The sequence below is a fragment of the Petaurus breviceps genome, unplaced genomic scaffold (assembly GCF_028583685.1).
Source record: "Petaurus breviceps papuanus isolate PSGF00001 unplaced genomic scaffold, PetGlider_PUasm1.0 175, whole genome shotgun sequence".
In the NCBI taxonomy this organism is placed as follows: Eukaryota; Metazoa; Chordata; class Mammalia; order Diprotodontia; family Petauridae; genus Petaurus; species Petaurus breviceps.
This window is the reverse complement of record NW_027185764.1, coordinates 60,842,211-60,858,182: the sequence shown is the minus strand read 5'-3', so window position 1 is coordinate 60,858,182 and position 15,972 is coordinate 60,842,211. Positions and strand designations below refer to the sequence as shown.

The 15,972-nt window shown below is 35.0% G+C and overlaps 1 protein-coding gene across 4 annotated transcripts in view; it reads right to left on the bottom strand.

The window, feature by feature from the left end:
* Positions 1-15,972, bottom strand: part of RECK (reversion inducing cysteine rich protein with kazal motifs) — an 80,667-nt gene that overhangs the window by 35,090 nt on the left and 29,605 nt on the right. For all 4 annotated transcript variants that reach the window (XM_069085228.1, XM_069085229.1, XM_069085230.1 and 1 more), the window contains exon 7: positions 1,519-1,552. In XM_069085228.1, the coding sequence (XP_068941329.1) occupies positions 1,519-1,552 (34 nt within the window). The remainder of the gene's footprint in view (positions 1-1,518; positions 1,553-15,972) is intronic.

Sequence of the window (15,972 nt, the reverse complement as noted above, 5' to 3'; positions counted from 1 at the left end):
ATCTATCTATCTATCTATCTATCTATCTATCTATCTATCTATCTATCCATCCATCCATCTGTCTATCTATATCTACCCTCAGTATTTCCTCTAAGTTTCAAGCCCACATCACCAATTAACTATTGGACATTACAAACTGGATGTGCCAGAGACATCTCAAATTCAATATGTCTAAAACTGAACTCATTATTTTTTACTCCCTTATTCTTCCTTTCTCCTGAGAGAAGGTACAGCTACAGGTACTTTATAGGTGAAAAACTTATCCAATAATACCTTATTTATTTGGCACTCTTGAGCAGTAAATGAAGTATTCCACACAGGAGAATTGTAACTTGCCCAAGGTCACACGGCTAGGTTGTGTGTGTGTGTGTGTGTGTGTGTGTGTGTGTGTATGTGTGTGTTAAGTGTCTGAGGCTGGATCCGAACTCAGGTCCTCTTGACTCCAAGGCTGGCACTCTACTCACTGCGCCACCTAGCCGCCTCAGAGATATCTACTTTTCAAAGGCTTTTTGCTTACTGATTATTAGCTATATCCTAGATAGCTAAGGTTGTAACCACAGTAATCTATGGACAGGTGAAGTACACAAATTTTTTATTTATGTTTCTTTTCTTGGTAGAATATTTTAAATTGCAGCTTCACAGTACTCTGTATTCACTATCCTTCAGAAAAAGCAAAGGTGATGTGAGCCTCTAAAAGAACATTAGAGAGGTATCTAGCACTGGTTCTCAAACTTTTTGGTCTCAGGAACTCTTTATACTCTTAAAAACCAAGGATTCCTCCCAAAAGAGCTTTTGTTTACATGAGTTTATATCTATCAATATTTATTGTATTAAAAATTAAAATGTCTCTATTGTTATGAAAATAGTTTTGACTTTGCAGACCCCCTGAAAAGATCTCAGAGACCTTCAAGGGGACGGGCACCCTCTGGGACCACACTTTGAGAACTACTGGTCCAGAGGAGTGATCACTACCACAGACTCCATTCCTTCAGGCTGCAATCAATAATGCTATGTTAGTGGCAAGGGTAGGAGACAGGTCACTGGAAAGGAAGAAAAAACAAGCTAGAGAATGAATAAAAGGGATAATGGAAAAACATCTTTTTTAACAGTTCACCTTTAGAGTACTGTGGTGGGAAAGACCACCTGAGAATACCAAGAATTCTTCAAGACAGGGAAGCTCAAGAGAGCTTTTGAGAATGATCATATTTATGCATTCATTACCACTTCTAAATTGCCTTTTTCTGACCCTTATAAGTTCCTTATTTCATAGGTCTACTTTTTGGATAAAGAAGATATAAATATCATTGCTCTGAGTTCCCCAGAGAAAAGATGGCCTAATAAGCCAAGCCATTTTAATTCTGATCATGAGAAAAATACTATTACTGAACATTCATTCTGATCTTCACTCTTAACAGCAGCGTTAAGGCTTCTGACAATACAAGTAACACTTAAATTGTGTTCTCTGAACTGCTTTTGTTTTAAGAGCTTTTGTTGTATAACTTTAAATAAAATACTTACTTTCATTTTGGCTAATGCAACTGAAAAGGGCATTCTGTAAATAAAAACAAATCCCAGTAATTAATAATAGTATGGAATTTCTTCAATAGGTCTCACAACTTTGCACATTAATATTATGCTAATTTATTCTACTCCACAGATGACATGAAAATATTAAAATATTCAGCTATGTCTTAGATCCAAAACTTTATGTTAAAAACATTTAACAAATGAAGACGAATAACAAGAATTTTAAACACTGGGATAAGATGGCTATTATTGACCTTATGGGCTGTTCTATCAGATTTTTACTACATGTAGTTATTTTCAGCAGCTTGATTTAAATTATATTCTTTTCAAATCCATGTATAGAGATAGGTGTCATAATGGGATTAGAAAAAAAAAGTTGTAGCAAAAGAAAGCTTAGAGATGATCTTAATGAAATTCTCATTTTGCACATGAGGAAGCTGAGGTGATTTTATTATAATATAATGGAAACTACATATAGGTTTTAAAGGGACAATGATACCCAAGTACTCTTGCATGATCTTGTAAATTATAGAAATCTATATAAAATTTTATAAAGAAGATAATTGAATGCAAATGCTCTAGATACTTGTAGAAACATGTATTTCACAGACTGTGAGAGCTGGAAGAAACCTGAGAAATCTGGTATAGTCTAGCATTTTTCAGATGAAGAAACAGAGGACTAGACCTGGCAAAATGATTTGTCCAGGATCTAGCACACAGCAGGCACTTAATAAATATCTGATTAATTGCCCAAAGTTATATAGATTGTTACTGGTGAAATTGTCACCAAGACCCACCTTTCCTCTCAATCCAGTGCACTTTTTGAGATAGAATGCTGTACTAAAGTTAAAGAATATAAATGAAATTGTCAGTAAAATGTAAAGAGGAGAAAAGCAACAACAGAGATATGTGAGCAAAATGAAGAGCAAGATCCACAAAAAGAGGCTGATGGTAATGGATTATTAGCTGAACTTCAAAAGGAAATGGGCCCTGATGTAAAAGAGCAAAGATAAGATAAATAATGTGCATTTTAAAGGCAGAAAGCAGATGGAAATTAGAAAAGTTCTTGTGGTTGAAGGAAGAAGATGAAGGCAAAAGGACCTTGACTTTTAACTGTAGTGAAACCATAAATATGATATGTGGCAGATTTGAAAGAGAAGGCTTAGTAAGATTTAAACACGGTCTTGTGGTAAAGAATGAACAAATATACTTAGGGCAAAGGGCTTGTCAGAGTTCTCTCCTCCAAGCAATACATGGTAGAAGGACAAAATGTTTAATGCTGTTCATTCTCTACAATAATGCTGATCTTCATAAATAATAAAGCTGGACTAAATACAGTGCTTTTTACTTTTAAAAATCTTTTTCATTTATTTCCTAGTCTAATTTGACTTTTCATTCTCTCATCAGTTGGCACTGATTCTGCTTATCTGATTTCTGTTAACTTTTTCATGAAAGATAAAACTCTAAAAAGCTTTGACCTCTTCACAGTCATCTGTTACCAGATTTTTTTCCCCATAAAGATGTGAGGTGACATTTTCTTTGGCCTTTGTCTTCTGCCTCTGTATAAGTGGAATAAAGTTTTGCTGACAGTTTTATGCTTTTTTCAAGCTACAGAGTCTTTATTGCTTCTCATCTTTTATGTACAAAATTATTTCTTTGTTTCCCTTCAAAGTGACGGGTCTTTTTTACTCTTCACACCATTGCCATTTTCCATTCAAGTCCCTCTATAATCCTATACTTTGTTAATCTTATACTTAAGACAATAAGAAATAATAGCCGGCATGTTTCTATAGTATTTAAGGTTTACACAATGCTTTTCACACTGTATCTGTCGATCTTTAAGACAAATCTGAAGTAGTTATTACAAGAATTATTATTGTTATTTTAAGGATGAGGGAGCTGAGGCTTGCATTATTTAGTGCAAGAAAGGACCCTGAAAGTTATTTAATCCAGCCCCTCCAAATTCCAGTAGTTAAGTAGCAAAGCTGGGATTCAAATTCAGGTCAAGTCCTCTGATTACAAAGTCACTGCTTTACCACTGTGACACCATCATGTTCCCTGGAAAGGTGTGGCAGCCTGTCTATCAGGGAATGGACCCTGGAGAAAGGTGCAAAAGTCAAGTAGCTAGCAAATGTCTGAGGTGGGATTTGAACTTTGGTATTTCCTTAAAAATATGGCATTATTTCCACTAATGCATGAAGCCTCTTAGACCACAACAAGCCATATTCAAGGTTTAAAAAAAGAAAAAGCCAACAGACAATTTAAGAAAGGACATGACTTTTTTCCTTGATGCCAACCTAAAAGACCAGGGATATCCTGCCTCTTCCTCCCACTTCCAAATCCAAAATCTCTCTTAATTATTTCTATCATGAAATTTGTCATGCATAAATTCAATTAAATTTATTTTGAACCTATTTATATTTTCAAACCATGGCACCTCTTAGACCAAAGAATGGTCTAAGTTTTGCTTCCACTACATAAAGTGGTATTTCCTTTTGTTCTAAATTTACCTCTTTGAAAAGTAACAGGGCGTCTAGTTCTACTATACTGAACTTGAACTTGAAACTCACTGTTTCTCTCCAGACTGTTCATGATTTTACAAACTTTGATCATATCCCTATCTTTCCATACAGAGGAATCCTAATCTTATAGACAGTTCCCATTCTTACTGTTCCCTCTTTGACATTTTACCAGTCTAAAAATTGGAAAACACCTATCCATTTTTTCTGTGTTACTCTGATGTCCTTGTTTCTACCATAGTTCCTTCCAACTCTAAAACTGGATGGGTTCTCTGAAAATAGTTTAATATTAGAATCAGCTTTCTGCCTTACCCATGGGAAGAGTTAGGATAGTGAAGCACTCCAATCTCCTTCACTTCTGTCACTAGGAAAGAGCTATCTTTTAGCATTTCACTCCCATTCCCACCCAGAACCCCATATTATTTAATGTTAACTACATGGGATGATCAATCAGATAACTCCAAGGTTTCCATTTGGTCCTACCTACAGTAACAAACATAAAAGTTATTATTCACATACAGTCTGACTCTTCAAAACTCATAATATCCATTCTCATAATACACTCACCCTGATTAGCCACCACAACTGTAACCCAGACAGGATAGGGAGGAATTTTCACTTGAAAAAGGATACTCTTTCCCTCCATGGTCTGCTTCCCAAAATCCCCAACAGACACCGAAGTACCCCTGCATACCTACTGAGAGTCTTCTGGTGTAAAAGCATCTAGGATTCAAATATCCAAGGACCCCCTACCTTTATATATTTGGCAACCCCTTTCTCTTTCTAAGCTATCAACTCAGGCACATGTCTGTTTTATAGTTAGAATAATCAGTTTTGGGAGAACCTTGGTCTGTGCCTCAAGGGAACTCATTGCAAGAGTCCCTTAAGTCTGGATCCAATTATCTGGGTAGCTTGAATGACCAAGGGATGGGGGTTCTGACCCCTGCTGACTAAACTCCAGTGGTTTCCTATTATCTTCAAGATTAAGCACAAACTGTTCTGTCTGGAATTTAAAGCTCTTCAAAGCCTGTCCCCTTCCTGTCTTTAGAGTCTTTGGTCAAACTCCCTACCATCTTCTATGCACTGGCTTTCTTCAAGTTCCTTGCATAACAATACTCCATTTCCATCTCCTTGCCTTTGCACTAACTATCCCTGGGATGCCTGGGATGGTGTCTTTCTTCCATCAAGACTGAGCTCAAATCTTACCTTCTACAGGAGGCTTCTTCTGTCTTCCACACCCCTCCCCTCACCTAGCTGCTAGTGCCTTCTCCTCTGGGATCAGCCTTCATCTGCTATGCCTAGTTCTTTGTATGCTGTCTCCCTCATTAGAACGTGAACCCCTGGAGGTCAAGGTATAACTCTGTTTTTCTTTGTATTCCCCATGCTTAGGACAGCGCCTGGAACATAAGTGCCGACTACACAACTGGAGGACGTTCATTGCTCTGATCCTAGAATTTAGCAGTTTAACATTCCCGTAGGCTGATAATTATCTTCTTATGATTTTGTTTCACAAGAATCACACCCAACGTTAAGAGAGAGAGTACTGTCACCCTCTGTCCACTGCCCTCCTCATGGCATCTATTTACATGGTCTGCTACATGTGCCCAAACCGTAGCTACAGCTGTAACCATCTCCAGCTGAAATTTCACCCGTTGGTGGTACAAGTCTGTTGTGGTACAACCCCTGGTGTGGCAGGGGAGGTCCAAAGCTAAGGCCCGATATCATTCACATGGAGATTTGTCCAAAAGATGCTACTGAATTGCTATGCTGATCAAAAGGTATATGAAGTCATGGTGGAAATAGCACAGATGAAGTCCACCAAACCTATTTCTTTTAGGAATTTCACCCCCTCCTTTGCTTTTTCCCACTGGAAAACCAGCTACAAAGGGAACTCATCTTTATGGAGCCAAGAATGCAGAATTCCCAATTTCAGTTGCCTAAAAAGAGACAAAGGGCAATCCCCATCCAACTGTGATTCATCTGACTTTATGAGACTAAATTTTCTGTAAGCTCCCTAAGCAGATGGAATCAAGCAGCTAAGAATTCTACATCGACCCCACTGGACCACTTTCCTACCATTTGTTGTTTTAATTTCTCCTGCAACTTTCTAAGTTCCTTGGTGGTGAAAGTCTTGGTCCTATTCTCCAATATTCCTGTGAAGGAGATCACCCCTTCAGGTTAGTAATAGGATAAATCTAAGGTTCTCTTAACATCAGAGGTGGGCTCCCAGTTCTCATCCTAATTCCCATTCCCATTCTCTTCTCATTGCTCAGTTGGATTTAACAAATTCTCCAGTTAGACCTTAGTGTTTGAGACCATACTCTCCCAGCTATAACTTACTGGTCCACACTCCCATCAGCATCACCCCTTCACCTGTGCTGTTACTGAGAGTATAAGAATATGTTTTTGGTTTTCAAGACACAATCCGTAAACACCAACAATGCACTCACATCTATCTCTAACTGCTGAATGTGCAAAGATAATATATTTTCACTTTCCTTCTGCTGGTAATTCAGCTTTTCTAAAACTAAGCAAGAGCCAGGGCATATAAGCCTGTGATACGCCTTCACACATCTTGTTATCTTCCTTAGTCTAATCCTACAGGGTCAATGGGAGACCCCTTATGCCATCAGCAGCCACCCATCTTATCTGGCATTCCCAATTTAAACCATAAGATCAGTCACAGGGTCAAATCTTACCAATTGATGCCAAATGTTTTGGGCTGAATCTAGTTCAAATAATCCCAGTGATTCAGGCTTAGGATTAGAAAGAATGAAATTAAACATGTAAAATTCAATAAAAATAAATGTGTTCAGTTGTTTTTCATGCTCTACTCTTTTTAACTCCATTTGAGTTTTTTTTTTTTTGATAAAGATAGTGGAATGGTTTTCCATTTCCTTCTCTAACTCATTTTACAATATACTTAACAATAAAAGATTTAAAAGGATATAATCACTGGTTAAAGTGGCTCCTGCTCCCCTCTACTTCTGTACTATCCATAGTGCCAATACTGGGCGAGAAAGATACAGAAATGAGAATTTTGTGAAGCCTCAGGGACACCAAAATCCTGCTAGGCTAGGCTTTTTATGCCTCAAGTGATAATTAAGTCAATGGTTCATGCTGTAGCTCCCCAAGCTCAAAAGAACCAGTCTAGCCTACGTAAAAGAGATGCTGCTTTTTACCAGAATATGTATGCATCAGTATCTCATATGGTGGTAGAAAAAGGTAACTGGAAGTTTATGTGGATTTTTAAAATGTTTATGTTTAAATTATTATTTTTTAAATAGACTTGTGATTTCATTAGTATAGGCAACTCTCAATGAGGAAGCCCTGATACCAATGCAGATCTGCAACTCCTCCATAACTTAGTCTTTAAAAATTTTTTTTAATTTTAAATTTATTTATCATAACTTACAGTCTTAAGAGGCACTGAAAGCAACCTGCCCAGGGTTAAGAGACTGTATTGTCAGAGATGTGACTTGAATCTAGGACTTCCTGTCTTAGAGGCTGGAAGTTATTATGCCATACTGTCTCTCTTTTTACATTTACACAGAAGCTAAAATAATTATTTGGGGGGGGGGGAGGCTTTTATGGGAGGGCAATTGGGGTTAAGTGACTTGCCCAAGGTCACACGACTAGTTTTTGTGTTAAGTGTCTGAGGCTGGATTTGAACTCAGGTCCTCCTGACTCCAGGGTCGGTGCTCTATTCACTGTGCCACCTAGCTGCCCCTATTCTTTTTTTTTTTTTCTATTTTACTTACTGACAATCTCCAGGAACACATAGCAAAAAGCCAGGTTTGTCTATAGCCTTACCTTTTATGATAACTCAGTTCCTCTAAACAAGATACTTTTGATCATTTTAGTTGCCTTTTTCTAGGGCCAGAACACTACTTAGCATCCCACATATGAATCCACAACAGTTTTATGTAGAGGTAGAATATTTTCTGTTTTATTTCCAATATACACCCTCAGTAAAACTCAGCATTTGACTAAATGTTTTGATCTCAGCAGAACACTGGCCCGATATCTTCAAGAATAAGACTTCAATTATGTTCCATACAGGCTGACTATGCAATATAGCATTTGTTCCTTGTGCTCAAAGAACCATCTGTTTTCAGAGACATTTTCCTTACAAAGATTTATATAAAATGCCACAAAATTTTGCAATCTGTAAACCTGTAGTCCAATTAATTAAATGTCTGGGCTCACCCAATGGAAGCTAACAGAAGGAAAGAATCTCTTAGTAAATGGGAGTATAGATATAGGTGATGTTCTTAAGATCTGTTCTGATCAGAATATTAATTCCTTTAAACAAGATTCTTCAGAAAGAGACTGGACCAGTAAGCGACGACTTGAACTAAGACTATATTGGCATAACTTCCTCACTTTATGATCTAGGTACTATTGCTTTTTCTGTTTCTTTTACCTATCAACCTAACTGTTCTCCTTTCCTAACTCTTCTTACTTTTCTCACTTGTCCCAGTCCCTCCTTTCTCCCCTTGAAATCTCAGTCATTCTAGATCTCCCTTTCTGACCACTGATTCTCATAATGGAAATAGTATAAACAAAAAAAATGTGTTCAACTTTTAAAAGTTGCATCATAAAATCTGGTAGCATCAGTAATGTGATGATTAAAGAATGAATGTCAGCTAAAGCCCACAGAAGGGAAGAACAATAAGTAAGTTCATGAATATTTCATACTTTTATTCTGAAGGCTATTTAAGATATTCTGCCCTAAGTTCTTAGTCAATGAAAACTGCTTGCATTTCACAGATATAGTTGAATTTCTTGCATATCTGACATTGTGCCTTTTTATATCAAGAACCCAGTTTCATTAATTTTTTTTCCTCCTGTGGTAACATCTCCAAACAAGACAATGGGCTTACATAATTGGTCTTAAGAATAAAAGTAATTCCAAAAAGTGGAATTTAAGCTTTTCTCTGCTATGGTTAGTAGTTAGTAAAAAGGGTATTATATGGGAAAAAAAGCCAAAGAATCAGAATCAATGATAGGAATAAATTCAAAACTACAACTGATTCTACAAAGTCCACTACACACATTCTAGGTATAACAGTTACTAGTTAGAAAACTAAATTTGAGATAAGAACAAGTCTCAGAATGATTTGTTTGCTATGATCTTGGGCAGTAACTCAGTATTCATACAAATGTAGGAATATATTTTTGAATTGCCACTCTAAGCAAATTCATGGATAATTATTTTACAAAATCTTTATGGAAGATTCTAGAGTTACTAGTATTTTTCACTGACTCTAAATAGACTGTCTAAAGGACATGTGCAGAGGCTTTCTATTTAATAGAAAATTCTTCTAAAACAAAAGCCCTTATTTAACTGCCTAAAACACACAAAAAAGAAAAGTATAGTACAAAAGTGACATACCAAAAAAGTAGCACAGAGTGATGTTAAGGAGGACCAAGACTTTTTATCTATGCTAAAGCCAGTACTGCAGGACCTAATTGGTTTCGCTCTTTTTGGAGCTCATCAGCTGCAGGTAACGGCCTAATAATTAAATTGGATGTTTTCTATTTTCCATGTTTGTATTAGTCTACTTTTTCCCTTCTCTAATCCCAACTAAAAAGGTTAACATATAAATTTTATACTAACAACCTAAGGTTATCACCTGGAAAATACATCACAAAAATGATCATATGTGCCTAAGTATTTTACTTAGTACCAAAGAATACCTAATACCTAGTACACTTAGAAGCAATTTTTAAAAATTATGATTATTTTATCCTCTTGCTTCAGAGATTAAAATTCTGGGCAATGAAAATATTCCAAGCAAATACATCCATTAAAATGAACATAATTTTAAACATTATGTAACAAAGGAAAAAAAAAATCACTTTTTCATTACTCGTTTTGAAATGTGTCTGTAATCAAGAAAAGCACATATAGTAATCAGTTTTATTTCCTCTACAATTGCTCATAATTTTGATGCTTTTTAGGTGGGGTTAAAAAAGTATAACTATATAAATAATGAAAAGTACATATAATTACTAAACATTCTACTTTTTTTTTTTTTTAAAGCAGAATGACTACACCCAGTCAAGGGTAAATTGTTTCTCCTAACTCTGACTTTATTGATTAAATCACTATTGGACATGCTGTGGTTCTAAAGGCCATTAACATACTTTCTGACAGCTCTCAGACATTTTATATTTTTTATACTACTATACTTTCTAAGAAAAGCTCAATGAAGTCTTTTATTTAAAACTTTATATATCTGTGATAGAATATATTTTCCAAAATACCTAATATTGTCTTTTTGGTGGTATTTTCTTACCTACCTTTATTGAAAGAGCATCAAGTACAGAAGAGGGCTAGAAGTAGAAAGGAAAGAAAGAAAGGTTTCTAAAGAATGTAAAGAATAGTCTAGAGAAGGATTTGGAAAACAAAAGAACAGAGGAAAAAAATCCCTTGACAAAACAATAATATGCTTTTGAAGTTTAATAAGCATTTATAATGTTAATATAGATATGATGCTATAGATGAACAATGTCTGACAAAAAAAATTAAGAGGCTAAGTAAGTCACATTGGAGAATCAATTTCATTATTTTAAAGCTACATATCTCATAGGGTGTTAAGTTTTATTTCATGAAGCTTTCCATTAACCAAATCAGTTTAATTCTATCTATTGTTATGCAATGAGAAAGATGATTTTCAGTTATCAAATTAAAACCACTACCTTAGTAACTAATAAGAAAGGTTTTCCTTTTTTGCCCCTTATTACTATACACATTCATCCTATATCCTTAATATAAAATGTTAAGATGTTCCTTCAATCTTAAATTCTAACTTAATTCTCTTCTCATTATTCATCAATGGTTGATAAACAAAAAAATATGGTATAGTCTCATCAATACTCCCAAAGAACAAACAAAATAAGCCTATAAAGATGGAAAGAAACAATACAGATTGAAGGCAGGAATTCCCCATCACAATGAACCATTTAAAAATGTCAACTGGGATGCCTCCTACTCAGTAGCCAGAATTTGGCAGCACCTAACAGAACATATTTTGGTAAGCTATAAATGAAAAATAAGTGGCGTCTCAAAAGAGTGTATTAACCTCTAATGCTATCATATTCCTCTCCAAACTAAAATAATAACATGTAAGCAAATAAAGTAAAATTTCAAAAATTCTGATTACATGGAAATATTGGTGAGAACTGGTAAAACCTGAATCATAGGATATGCAGAGGAAAGCAGTTATTACTAACTGTATTCACTGCCTTTGCTGATAGCCATAATCTCATGCCTTGAGCTTTGTTTTTCTGGATAGTTTTTTTTTGCTTCCCAGAACCCAGTTTCCCCAGCACATATCTTTCCATTTTTGCAGATGCCTTGTAGAGGACCTGCTGGAAGGACTTTATCTTGAAATGATTAAAGACACAGTTCAGGGTCAGGGTCTCAGCTTGTGGGGAAACTAAACTTGGTTAAAAAAAAAAAGACAAATAAACAAAAACAACAATACAGTGGTGTCTGTACTCCTTCACCTAATTCCTAAGAGGTACGATCCTAGGTGGTTTGGGGCCAGCTTAGTGCTGGGGCAATGTTTTGTTTATGTTCATATCCTTTTATTATAGTAGGTCACTTACAGAATACCTCAGTGCTAGATGACGCATGGGACAAGCTAACCTGAAGAGCAAAAAGACAGAATGCTATCTAATTACACCTCTCCACAGGTGATAGTTCTGTAATTTATAGCCTTAGAGAGATGTCTGGGGTATTGAGAGGTCAAGTGACTTGTCCAGAATCACAAAACCAGTATGTGTCAAAAGTGGAGCTGACCACAGGCTTTCCTTACTCCAGTGTAAGCTCTTCTCCTACTATGCCATGCCACCTCCCTCTATCACTTCCAGTGTACCTTAAAAAAGCAAAGTAAATAATACCTCCTTAGCCTCCTGGCCTAAGCTCATTCTGTACTCCTCCATCACACTATTTTTACAAATAATTTAAAATTATTATTTTAAATAATTATTTAATAAAAATTATTATTTTTATCCATCCTCTACTACCTAAACCTCACATTCTTTAAAAAAAAAAATCCAAGTTAAGTGACAAGTTCCTGGTGTACCCATATTAGTCTCTTTAGAAAAATTTTCCCTTTTCCTCACCTGCATTTTTCCTTGTGTCTTTAGAATTTTCATTCTTGAGTGCTTCCCGTTTTGTGTGGGGTCACTTTTTTTGTACATTTTTAGGTCACAGGACCTTAATTTCCTTCTCTGTCTGAATCCTTTGAAATCTCCTATCCTCAAGCTGAGAGATGTCAGACTATTCTTGGCATTCCTCTCCACTCCAAATTCAAAGATGCAGTATTCATTTTCCCTAAAGGTTTCTATCAATTTCCTTCCAGAAACTAGTTACTTCTTGTTATTGAGATGCAAATCTAGACCAGAAGTTCACCTTATTGGTTCTTTAACTTTATGAAGGATAAAATTATCACTAAAGCAATAAAACCACTTTTAGTTGTGATTTAGGCAACAAACACCTGAATTTGTCCAAATAATTAAAGTCTTCTTTCACTACTATATCGTCCCAGACTTGGGATCTATTTCCTAAATACTGCATCTATTTCTTCTATCTACCTAGGTATTGCTTCTATTTCTACTTTCAATGATCCTCATTCAAATATTCTCCACAATGCTTCTCAATTCCAGTTCCCAGATTTCCTCCCCATGACTATACCACTGTCATTTTTTTGAATGCAATGTATCTATTCTGTACTGCATGTAGCTTGGTGACTATCTATATGCAGTTTTCCCCTCCCTTTCCTTTTCAGCTTTAAGTCCTTTTGCTTATTGAGGCAAATATATTTTTTTTACCAGTTCTTGTAATGTAAAATCTATTTAAATTTCCAATAACAGGTCTTGTTGGGATTACTTTGTAATTAGCATCCATTTGCCTATAATTGATATATTTAAGTCATTAAAACAGTTGTTTTTCTTAAACAAGTTAAACATATGCTGTATGCCATTTACATTCCTTTATCCCATTTACAAATTCTTTTTCAATAGATCATGTAAAAGTAAACTTCAATACAGTCTCTATATGAACACCCCATTTCTGTCTAAATGTGTATCACCAATATTTCAAATGGCAAGTAGGGATATATCATGTGTGGAGAGAGAACGATGGAATCTCAGGTCACACATTTGAAATGCTAAAGAGAATTCCTGTATTATCCAAGTTACATAGTATATCCTTAATAAATGTTTGTTGGCTTCAAATCAACTGTTGAACCTGCTACTCAATACAAAAATCCTCCTACAACATCCCTGATATGTATGTTCTATCCTCTGCTTAAACATTTCCCTTGCTGGGGAAACTCACTATCTCACTAGGTAATCCATTTCATTTTGGGATGGCTTGAAATTTTATTATGAAGTTCTTTCTAATATTTAAATTTTGGACCAGTATCTATATGTTCACCCACATCCAGGCATCCCCCAATCTTTGTCCTTGTTTCTTTTATCTCTTCATTTTCTTCCCCAGTAAAATTATCCATTCTCAAATAGGATTCTTCTAAATTGATGACTCTAAAGTCACTCAGTTCTAATCCCCAGAGTCCCTTATTAGCAAATGCCTTCTCCCCTAATAACTTTACACACAATGTTTAAATCTGTATGCATCATCTCTAAGTTTGGTGGTGTAGAATTGTAGATGTGTACCAATCAATAATGCTCAAGCTAAGAATCACTTTCTATTCCTTCCATTCCTTCAACTCCTATATTCAATGTTGCTGTGTCTTATTCTTTCTTCAAAATCTCAAATTCATTCCTTAACCTCCATTTCCATTATCACCAAACTTCCAAAGATTCCTAGCTGTTTTCTCTGCCACAGTCCATGCCCTCCCAAACATATTTTGCAGGATGCTCTGCCAGACTAAGCTTTCTAAAACAATGGGTTTTTTACTTTCCTCTTCAGTTTAAGAATGAATATACAATGATTACCACTTCCTACTAAATGAACTACTTTTATTCTCATTCTTGAGACCATATCAATTCCCACTTCTTCCACTGAATTTTCTATGACAATCCTAGCTAACAATGATTTATTCCTTCCAATATATTTTAATTGTGGAATGTTTCCTGGCCACTAAATATACACTTAGTACTTTACTATAATTAGTATATTACTTTATTATATGCTCTCATATTATATTCTAGTTACTTCTAGTGTGGGGTTTTATACTCTGCACAGTACTTAGTTGCTCTGAATGAAAAAGAGGATGAAAAAGATTACAGCTTAAAAAAAAAAGACTAAAAATCCTGCATTACATATTTTAAATAAAGGCCCTTAAGAAATATGAGTAAATTTCTTCAATCACAGGAAAGTTATATAAAATAATTTTGCTTTTATATGAAATGCTTGAACAGCAGTAAGAAAAAGAATGGATATGTAAAAGACAGAAATCTTACTTTAGTAAAAGGTTTCATTCCTCTAAAATTTTTGCTCAAATTACTAACAAGTAGGTAAATGAACAGAATTTAGGCATTTTCTTTCACTAATCTTTATCTACTAAAGGTAGTTGGCAGGTCTAAGGTAGACAAAACTGAGGCAATATAATGAAGTCTGAATAATAATCCCATACTTAGTTGAGAATTAACTGTGTACACTTTGCTATAGTACTTCTTACTTTGGTTGCTTTACTTTAATTTGTACTAAGCATTTCATATTGTTTTGTATTTTCAAGGCATAAAAGAAAACTACACAAACTTTCTATAACATTTTATCAGTTACTTTTAAACAAATGTCTCAGATCATCCAACAAAGTAATACTTAACAACTAACAATGAAACCCAATATATCTATTCCACCTATCTAAATTTCTCTGACATTAGTTTATTCAAACTTTCTAGCCCTCCTATCAAATAAGTACACAAGTCCTCTGAAAAATTATAATATCCTGGAGAATTCCATAGTGGGACATAGTTTATACGTCTAAATGAACCTCTCGATGGTTCTTTCATCTAAAGGGAAAGGGTCCTAAAAAGACAGTTCTCCAAATCTTCTATGTCCAAACTGTTTCTGGTCTCAATAAATATAGTTACGCTATTTGGTATATGCCATATGATCTCTAAATTATTCTATGTTTGGTTTAAGTCTTATTTGTTGTTTTTTTTCACCTTATCGCCCTTTGTAGATCTTTTTTTTTTCAGTATTCAACTGATCCTTTCCTTAGCATCTTCAAAATATATGATGAAGACAATGGAGTCTGAGTGAATCTGAAAAATCTCTAAGATGAAATTTCGTATTAAAGAGAAGAACCCTCCTAGACCTTAATTAACTCCAGACAAAAATAAGGGAATAGAAACTGGGAAAATGAGTCAAGTACCTAGTCAGCAAAGAAAAAGCTACCCTCAGGACTTCTATCATAGGTTGCTTTAATCTCTCTTACCTTTCCTCTCCAGTCCTCCATCAACACATATTGGCAGATTTCCTAGGGCAATGTAGAAATCCAGAAATGGGAAGGAAACAGACTAACATAATAGAGGAAAAGTTACAGAAGATGGACAGTATAATACATAATTTGGGAGAGAAGATAGAATTATTCAAATTAGCCAAGAGAAATTAAATAGTGGTCATTTCAAAAGTAAAGAGCATAAGAAAAAGAGAAGGACCTTTCATTTCTTAATCAAGGTACTCTTTCAATAAGAAGAACAGAAATAAATTATAGTTCATTTGAAAACAGTCTTTCAGAAGAATAGATAAAAATTGGCCAAAAGCACAAAAGGACAAGAAATGAACAAAATTCTTCAGTTTAAATAAATGTTTCAAATGTTAATGTTGGAAGGAAGAACTCTTGATCATAACCCAGAAACAGACTGAGAAAAAAAAGAACAGTTTTAACTTGATAATCTTTTCTTTACACAAGAAAGAGAATCTAATAGGTTCCCCAAT